General features: G+C 37.7%; 1 protein-coding gene across 1 annotated transcript; it reads right to left on the bottom strand.

Moving 5' to 3' along the window:
* Window positions 1–1,288: 1,288 nt before the first annotated feature.
* On the bottom strand, window positions 1,289–9,797 carry LOC128012848 (sodium-dependent phosphate transporter 2-like). The gene is made up of 8 exons (XM_052595412.1): window positions 9,235–9,797; window positions 8,697–8,837; window positions 7,189–7,274; window positions 6,314–6,410; window positions 5,976–6,095; window positions 3,895–4,104; window positions 3,196–3,805; window positions 1,289–2,348 (listed from the first exon to the last, which is right to left on the bottom strand). Exons 1-8 carry the CDS (start codon window positions 9,521–9,523, stop codon window positions 2,159–2,161), a joined length of 1,743 nt encoding a protein of 580 aa, XP_052451372.1. The 5' UTR covers window positions 9,524–9,797; the 3' UTR covers window positions 1,289–2,158.
* Window positions 9,798–10,620: the final 823 nt, after the last annotated feature.

The following is a 10,620-nucleotide window of genomic DNA, read 5'->3' as shown; positions in this document are numbered from 1 at the left end:
CAAACATCAAAGCCAGTGAGCAAGCTGACAGATACTGAGGTCACACTGATTGTTATTTCTGTGCGCTACGTGAGGGCATGAGACAGGGAACATGGCCACCTGATGCACACTCACTCACAGAGTACAGACTGACGGTCATGCAGGAGCGTAGAGACCTGCTGTGCGAAATCGTTCAGTCACACACACATTGAGCACATTTACATGCACACCAGTAAGCTGATAACTCACGAATATCAGCTTATTCAAATAACCAGTTTTCCCCATTTACATGCACATCAGTAACCTGACAACGCAAGTAAGCTGCATTTACATGACTTCATTAACAAAACAGGTTATTTCCCTGTAGTCGTGTCAAAATATAATCATTTGCGTATCTGACTCAGAGTATTCCATTCATTTGTCAGTTGTGATGTTAAATTAAGCTTGCAACATGTCGGGAAACTTCAAGCTCATATTTTATCCTCTCATGCAGTTATAAATGCAGCACAGTGACTGAACCACTTATGCTGCACGAGTTGAGAACACATTTTTATCATTTTCTGAGTCATGAAAAAGTCTGCTTTTGTGATATAATCTAGACCGAGCAAGACGTTTGTCTAGATGTACTTAAATCTGCACTAACGATGTGTTAGCGGTCATGTTTTCACACATGCACACATCAGTAAACTGACAGAAAGCAGGTTATTGCGTTTACATGCCGTGCACAATCAGAGTAAGAGGCAAAAAACCACCTGCTGCACCGGTTTATACTTCACGCCTTTTATGACCATACTCCGATCATTGAAAATGGGTTACCACATTTACATGATCAAGTGCATTTTCGGCTTAAGAACGTGCATGTAAACGCGCTCATTACGAAACTTCGAAATGTTGCAGCAAATCAATCTTATCAGCAAATCATAATTATTAGCTATTATGTTAAATCTTGTTGAAGATTCCATGAATGTACATTTTTTGTTATTTTCAAATACACTATTACTATAATTTTTTTATTTTCTGATTAAAGTTGGCAAAACTCTCCATTATACTACATTTTTCTGGGTAGTTGTGGTTTGATGTAAACCAATAAGATTTTTTTTTGGAGTAAACTTTCAGTTACCATACTTGTTATTACATCTGTTACTTTCTATTGACAAATACTTGTGAGAAAAAAAAAAAAGTATGATGATGAATAAATTACTGACAGTAAAACTAAAAAACTCATTCACAGTTCAATGTGTGATGAGATTCACTTGAAAAAGACACTAATCTACAAATTTCTTAATTCTTTTTTTTTATTATCTTTTACATATATACAAATTTTGGAGCTTAGACATTAACAGAATAATTAGCTTTTTTATTTCAAAGGCTCATTTCAAATTTTGGTTTGGATTTGTGTCCAGTCACATTTGTTCTGATTATCAACTCAAGCTCATTTGTTTTCGACAGTTTGTTTCGTTACTAAGAGAAAGCAAGGTCGCTGGGGCTGTGCGCACAAGTGTCTTGCTATATTTAGCAAACCCAGCCAGTTCTGAGTGGTTGGTGCAAAACCGAGATTAATCTGCCTTTATTCTAAATGTAAAAAATTTTACTGAAGGTTTATTCTACGGTGATATTTAACCTGATTTGTGGTGGTAACACAGAGGGGATGAGGGCAAGTACCCAAACGAGAGAGAAGAAAAGCAGATAAACAGAACTGATCTAGCAAGATTTTAAAATCAGATAAACTATTGTCAAAGCACATGCTCTGTTTCTGTAGTCTATGATTACACCTTCAGCACTGGTTTAGGACCAAGAGGAAGGTTTCAGTTCTGTCAGCATTTTACACCCAAAAACCGGTCCTCCACTTCAACAATTTTCCACTAGCTACAGAAAAAGAAAGACACCTTTTAATAGTATGTTTTTGTCATGGGTTTCCTGTAAGAGGCCACTTAAATTAAGCCCACTATACACTGTGCAATGTTTCTGTTCTTTTTCATTGCTGCTTTTTAGATTGAATGGTATGGTGCCAGTGAGATCTTTGGGTAAAATTTCTAAATTATCGGCAACATTGTACAGTGTGCATTGGGCTTAAGAAGATATCTTACCGTGGATAAGAAATCATCACATCTGCATGCAACGGGAGAACATGCATCAATTATCATGCACAAACATCATGCTCTCTGCCAAAAGGCCGATCTCACCTGGAGGGGGTGATGGGAGTGAGGTCTTTGCCCATTGTTTGAATGACACGTCGACCCCAAACCCACAGTCCAGTACAGATTCCGATGCCACCATATAACAGTAGCCAGATAGGTGTGGCCGCATCCTGCATCACCCCACCCTGCTCGTAAATCATCCACAGGGCCACCAAAGGGCCAATTGCATTACTGCAAAAAGGGAAAAAACAAGCATGTTAACAGTGGAAGTGACTGAAAAAGATAATGATACAAACTGTATAGGGATGAAGCAATGTGGTCTTTAAATCACATTTATACATTTAGCACACGCTTTTATCTAAAGCGACTTACAGTGCATTCAGGCTATACATTTATTTTTTTACCAGTATGTGTGTTCCCTGGGAATTGAACCCACAACCTTTTTGCGCTGCTAATGTAATGCTCTACCACTATTGATCTGACAGTGGAGAGGTCACATGCTCTCTGTAAAAAAAGAAAAAACTGTATAAAAGCTATCACTGGGGCAGTATACTTTTAAAAGGCACATGTTGGTAGCTTATTTACCCTTAAAGGGTACATATTCATACATATGGCCTATATTTGAACCTTTCGAAAAAGGTACTGCCCCATTGAGAGCTTTAGCACTTTTAAAATTTGTTTGAATTTTGTTTACATTTCACACTTAATAGAAACACAATCATCAAATTATGTCACCAACAAAACCAATTTAAAGATTTTAACTTAAAACATTAAGCAGCTGAAGGTTAACTTAAACAAATGGCCACGTCTCACTTTGGTCTTAACAGTCTGAGTATGAGCCAAATCATCTGTAGAGCCGTGAACCTGATCTGTGCCCTTGTTCTCAGGGCACTAATGCTGTGGAATGTGAAGAAATGGTGCACATAGTACACTAGGTCTTATTCTGAACGCACTAATTCTACTAAAAAGTAAAAATATTCAAAAAGGAAAATACTTACGTTTCTCAAAAGCATGCTTAAAAACTTGTAAAAAAAAAATAATAATCTTGGTTTTTAAACAAAGACGTCAAGTGACATACCTGACATCATTCCCCCCATGCGCAAACGATCCGAAACAGGCGGTCAGGATTTGCAGGAAGTGGAAGAGCAGGTAGACTTGAGGATTGTCCTTCTCTTCCTTGTCCTCATCAACACAGTCCTCCAGCATCCCTTCAGCTGGGGCCTGGGGCTCCCTTTTATCTGCTGCCAACTTCACATCCACGTCACCTTCCTCCGCTTCAATCTCAGCCTCTGCAACCGCATTACAGTAGCTGGAATAGCTGTCGTAGCGCAATCGCTTTTTCGAATAGAAGACCGTGTCGCCCACTAGCTTCTCACTGTCCTCTGGAGGAGGGGCGCTGGACTCTGACCGGATCAGGGGCTGCACTGGAATGCCGCAGATGGCTGCTGTGTAACATGTATAGCTGTTGTTGCGGCGGAGGTGACGGTAGCTGTTGTCAGGACGTGAGCTGCTGCGCTCATCCTCCAGGCGGCCCAGGTGGATCTTGTGAAGGAGGTCCTTGTATAGACCAGAGTCCTTATGAACCGTGTGATAGACCTGGCCATCACTGCGCATGTGGCCGTCAAAGCTGAAGCCCCCATTGGACACGGGTGACTTGAGGCACCCGTTGGTCATGGAGTTAGTGCGACCTGACAGAAGAAAAAAAAAAAGATAGGTTAGCGCAGGATATTTTGGTCAGACAGTGCCCATTAAAAACCAGATAGGTCCTTTAACGTACCATACACTCTGCCGTGGGGCAGGACGGTGCCTCCATTAGCCAGGCTGTTCAGCTCTCCTGTGGACTCCTCTGTCAGGGGCAGAACAGCATCGTTGCTGCTTTTTGCACCTGGAAGCTCTTTAAACACAGGGGCTTCCTCTTCCTCCTCCGGGATTTTATCCAAACTCTCATCAGAAATGTGGGAAAGAGCATGCTCTTTCTTCAGCTGACCTGTTTTGGGGAAACAGAATAGAAAGAATTAAGAAAGTCATATATAAGGTATCAATGATACACATGCATGATATAGCATTATATCGGTTATTGTCCAATATTTGATTTTTTTATTATTTTTTTATCATATCAGTCCACATGGGATATTTAATTGTGCATCATCTTATTTCCATTTTTTATGCATTTAGCTTACAGTTATTGGACATTATATGTATTAAAATCACTGTGATAAAATACACTTTAATACACTTCAATCTGATTTTAGTTTTTAGTGATTAATTTTAAATTTACAATATAGTTAAAATGGGTCTTTTGAGCAAAATTGTATTTAAAAAAAACTCTTTAATGCTCACCAAGGCTGCATTTATTTGATAAAAACAGAAAAAAAGTGTTATACTGTGAATTATATATATATATATATATATATATATATATATATATATATATATATATATATATATATATATATATATATATATATATAAAATTCACAGTATAACACTTTTTTCTGTTTTTATATATATATATATATATATATATATATATATATATTAGTAAAATGTAAATTTTTACAGTGATTCAAAGCTGTATCAACAACATTATTACTCCATTCTTCAGAAAACATTCTGATATGCTGATCTGGTGCTCATGAAAATTTTATAATTATACTGACAACAGTAGTTAAAAGTACTTATTATTTTGGTGGAGACTATGATTACATTTTACAGGATTCTCTGATGAATAGAAGGTTGTAAAAAGAACAAGATGTGTCTTTAGTTTCTCTCATCAAAAAAAATAAAAAATAAATAAATAACACTAACCCAAATATTTAAAGGTAGTGCAATATTGACAAAATTATTTCACATTTTCACTTATTGGTATCAGCCAGAATTGTCTCATCAGTGCATCCCTAATCAACATAAAAGTTATTTGCAGAGCAGATGAGGGGAACTAGGCAAGCTTTGTGAAACTGGTGAAAAGCTGAAATTAACAAAATTACAGTGAGAAATAATATAATCAAGCAAACAATCACTAATAAACATGGATAATCCATGCATGAAAAACTGTAATATCAGTAGGATTACAACTGGCCTTTTTAAATTGAGCAGTGATAATGAACAACAACAACAAGCACTTTAAGTTAGTGCCCCACATATTTAATGCTAATTTTGAGATTCACACACAATTCCTTCTCAATAGCCTGAAAGCCAAATAAATAAATAGATTCCTACAACTCCTACAAACGGCACTATGAAACAGACCCTTGATCTGAAAACAAATTTAATAAAGCATGCAACAATTTAAAGCACTGATCTGTGAGTGAAAGGAGTGCTTTAATATTTTATTTCACTAATACACTTCCCCCAATCAAAACATGTGGGCAGTCACTCTTGCTCTGAGAAAGGTTCATCGACTGCACAAGGTCCATGTGACTCATCTGGAAAACAAAAACTGATGTTCTCAAATAAACAGCTTCAGTTTATTTGCTTTTCATTACTCTCAGCGTCAGCCGAACGCAACATGGGCCCACAAGCCAGAGCCAGCAAAAGATCGTCTTTACATTACAGAGCGCCCCAGCAGAGCAGAGCAGCAGATGTAAGGCAAATCCTTCCCTCCTGAGATAGTCAAGATGCCTCATGCTGAGTCACATATTTGATTTTTTTCCAAAGCTAGATTACAGATATCTAACTAAATGGCCAGATGTCAAAAACACGTGGATCACACAATTTCTGCAAATGTAGTTAGTAATAACAACTGTCCTCAGATAATTGATACCTAATTGGAGAAATGAATAGAACATTTAGGACAAACACACAGAGATCTGATAACTAAAATCACAAGCCCGCGGGAGGGAAAAGGACAGTACATACTTGCTATTTTCTTTCTCATCCAGGGGCAAACAAAAATCCAGACCAGACCGGCACATACCAGAGCACCAGCCAAAGTAATGAGGGCGACAGCCCAGACAGGGAGCATCTCCAAGCCCAGTACTGCACAATAAAGAAAGAGCGTGACAGTCACACATAAATACATTTTGCTGTGCGTTTATGTGCATTTATCTTGATAGAACATATATTTTACATGGAAGCGATCTTAAAACAATGTTGAAAACATGGCTTATTCAATGACACTTATTCAATGACAACAAACAAGCTCATGTCTGATCAAGGAAGTCTTTTGTGTGAATGTGTTTTCACTTCCAGCTTACAGGGAGCTCCAGTGTACATGATGGAGAAGGCGTTGATTCCGATGGTTGATGCGTAGAAGAGGGGCAAAGCGCAAAGACCATTGGGAACAGGGTCATCCTGTAAAAGACAGATCACAGAAAGTGCTTAAACTCTTTATATACAAAACACAGACACCATAAGAACAAAACACATCCAATGGTTACAATTTAGGCACATTTCAATCTCTATTTTTGATATAGAATTTTTGTTTAATTTATATAGAACTATACCATTTTATCACTATTTTGAAATAACTTTTATTTTTATATTACCAGTATTTTATGTGTTCATTTTTATTAGAATTTTTTAAATTGCTGTTTAGCTTAATTTTTTTACAATTTCTAGTTTTAATTATTTTGTACTTCAGCTTTAATTTAAATCTGTTGCTAAGGCTACACTTTTTTAATTTTAACAATACCAACAGTAATTTAAATACTCTCTTAAAGGGATAGTTTACTGAAGCAGAGTCTACACCAGCCACACATTTAAAAGATGTATAGCTGTGGACTGTAAAGCAGTTGCTGTGCCATCACAGATGAGCTATTGTCATGCAATATAAACAGCCACAGGCACAGTTAATTGGAAATCGGTGAATGCATGTTAAAGAGAAAATTTAATGAAAACATGAGGTCTTATAAGGACAGGTGATGGACTGGTATACTGAAGGACTGGGCAAACATCTCTGCTGCACTTGAATGTTTATATTGGATGTCTGAATCAAAAGCGCAAAACACTTAAAACCTCTATAAGAACTTTAAACTAGTTTTGTTTTCCCATTCCGATGTCAAATTTGTCTAAGCATGATCACTGAAGTAAGGGGATGAAAGACAGGTGTAATAGTCGACCCATGACTCACCTTGCTAAGAATGAAATATCGGATGATGAAGAAAAGCAGACCAGACATGAGACCAGACAGCAGAGGGGAGATGAACCATGAAGCAACTGTATTAAATAAACAGCGATTATTAAAATCAATAGCATGCCAATATAAGGACACATAATTCTGCTAGAGGCACAAAGGCCAACAGGCAACGTTACATAAATTACACATCTCGGTTACCAATATATCAACAACAAAAATGAGATAACATCCCTCCACAGAAACAATACACTACCATTCAAATGCTTGAGATTTTTTTTGAATGTTTTTTAAATAAGTTTAGTATAACTAGTATAATTACAATAAAAATAACTGCATTCAATTAAAAAATAATTTACATGTATTTTAAAATGTACATTTATTCCTTTTATGGCAAAGCTGAATTTTCAGTCTTCAGTGTCACATGATTCTTCAGAAATCAATCTAATATGTTGATTTGGTGCTCAAGAAGCATTGTTATTATTATCAGTGTTGAAAACAGTTTTCCTGCTTAATATGCTTGTGAGGTTTATTTTTCAGGATTTATTTTGAATATAAAGTTCAAAAGAGCAGTATTTTATTGAAATAGAAATCTTCTGTAACATTATGAATGCCTTTAGTGTAAGGATGAAAGAACCGGAGATACTTTGATCTCCTGAGAAACAGACAATACAAACATACACAGGCATCTTCGAGACACCCCACAGAGTGGAGGAGCAGGAGACCTCCTCTCCTTCTGGCCATTTGTTTCATTTTAAATCCCTTCACCCATTCTTCCTTCTACTCAGTCTGCTCAAAATGATCACATGAAAATGTGAATGCAAGTGAACTAACACTCATGTCTAGTATCATTGGAAATGTCTCTGTGCAACCGGTACAATGGTCTCAATCTTACAAAAGTAGATTAGAAGATAATACAGATCCGAAGAGTCAAGAGATATTTTGATTACTGTAATGGGAGTGCCCTTTTCCAGGGTCTTCCATGTAAATTACCTTCTGTTCCCATTGAGGTGTAAACTACCCTGGTCTGGGACCTGACCTAATCAAATTCCAATTGTTAGTTTCTGTCTTTGTCTCGGTCTGAGGTATTTAAACGATTGCAGCAAGAGGATCAGGGCGTAGTGTGTTGTGTGTCTCTTCACTTCATACTATGTATTTTCTAAGGTCAGGTATGCATATTTTACTTTAAGATTCATCTTTGAGAATTTTTCCAGCACCTTCATCCAGCACCGGATACCTTCCTTGGGCCGAGTGCCTGGACCTTACACTTACTATCTCTTTTGGTCCATTTAATGCATCCTTACTGAATGTTTTTTTTTTTTTTTGCCAAACTTTTGAACAGTAGTGTAAAATGAATTAGGACACAGGACATCAAATAAAGAATTAAAGAGCAGAAACATTCACTAAAAGGCTGATCTTAAGCACTCAGTTTTTTAATTTTCTGGTGTGCAAATAACTACCACAGTATAAAAATGAATTGCATAATGGACTTTTTTTTTTCTTACCAATTTTGACTAACTGCATCCACTGTACTCCTTTAGTGCCAATAGCAACCATGGAGAAGCCAATAGTAGATCCCACAATGCAATGAGTTCCAGAAATGGGCAACTTCAGAAAAGAGGCAATGAGTTGCCAAACCGCAGACCCTGAAAATGACGGGGATATGAGTGGGAGGTGGAGCAACAAAAAAAAACAAAACAATGAAAAGTCTTCCAGCCATATGTTCTCTTCGCCTCTGTTTCTAATGCAGACTCTAGAAGGGATACTATTAAAAACATTACAATGTAGCTTTTCATTACCCAGTGAGATTTTATACATTTAAAAAATTAAAATTATTTTAACCATCCATGCAGTGTTCTATTTTTTTATTTAAATATTTTACTCGTTTACGGTTAAAATGCTTCATCACAACTTGCTCTAAAACATGTAATCATGACTCCCAGAATCTGGCAGCCTACAGCGAATATACGAATGCCTTCGCTAAGCTTCTCCATCATTAATCTTCGAAACTGAGGTTTCAACTTTAAATGAGCCATTACTTACCGACCATGGCGCTGACCTCTCCCGCCATCAGTATCGGCACAGTTTCATTGTATAAACTGACATCTATAATTCCCTTCCGAATGGTTTCCCCGACCTTGGCACCGAGGAGCATGGAGCCAAGGGTCTCAAATATGGAAGCCAGGATGCAGGCCTGACGTAATGTCACCACCCCAGACCCGACTGCTGTGCCAAACGAATTAGCCACGTCATTGGCTCCCACTGAAAATGCCAGGATGAAGGCTATAATGAAGCCAATCACGACCATCCACAGGTACGGTTCCAAATCCATCTTGACTTGTGTTCACACAAAGCAAAAATGAATCCCAAAAAACAACTACAAAGAACTGGATTAATGTGTTGTACTATGAAGAAAATTCTCCTTTTTTAAACTTTCCCCAAGCTAAAAGAGTTCTTAGGGGAGAGGCACACTGCTAACTAAGCCGTTTAACCTCAGTCTGTAGAGTGCTGAGCAGTGTAGGCAGGAGAGAGCATTCCATTGTTTGGCCCTCGAAGTGTCCTGTCCACAAAGACGCCTTCAACTGTCAAAACAAGAGAGACAAGGACATCATTAGACAGTATTTGAGATTTCCTTATAGACTGCATAATGTAGCCTAAAAGACCATGGGAAATGGAAAAGTTGGAGAAAGGTGTTGGTGATGTCAAGGAACAATAAACCTAGGAAAAATAATTTCAATACAGGCTTAGGACACTTTTCTCAACATCAAACAATAAAAGGTTTAATGTAAAAATTGTATGTAAGTGTAAAATATAATTATTGGTTTAACAAAAAAAAAGTGTGTTTTCAAGGTTTGAAATAAAACATCAAATAGCATTACATAAAACAGGCAAAAAACAAACACTTAAGCACTTACATTAACTGGCCATCTTACACGACACCAAGGGCGAAGCATTCAGGTGTGCCCAGGACACAACGTGACTAAAAGTGTACGTCCACAACAGAATGTAACATCGCAGTAATTCAGATTTTAGTCTCCCACCGAGCCGAAGCAGTACAGCTAGTCGTGTTTCAGCTGCACTGTGCAACACTGCAGTCGCAGCCCCTAATACCTGCTTACAGCCTCCTCGCTTCCTGCTTTCCCCACTCTAAGAATCTTAGTGGGTCAAATTCATTGGAAAACGGCAGGTCTGTAAATGGGCCACTATGTGCTCTGTGAAATCTGATCAGTCCTGTTTATTGGAACGACTGATCCCAAACCACGGGGGGACAGTACAGTATTTAGAGCATCAGTCAACAGCTGATGACTGAATGGACTTTGAAGCATTACAAAGACACAGTATATGATCGTATAGTTACGTCAAAACCATCACCTGTAGAATTACAGGGCATCCCTCCTAACCACAGGCCAAACCTGCAATGTAGTGGGT

This window comes from Carassius gibelio, chromosome B24 (assembly GCF_023724105.1).
Source record: "Carassius gibelio isolate Cgi1373 ecotype wild population from Czech Republic chromosome B24, carGib1.2-hapl.c, whole genome shotgun sequence".
NCBI classification, from domain to species: Eukaryota; Metazoa; Chordata; class Actinopteri; order Cypriniformes; family Cyprinidae; genus Carassius; species Carassius gibelio.
This window is presented reverse-complemented; position numbering and strand designations above follow the sequence as displayed.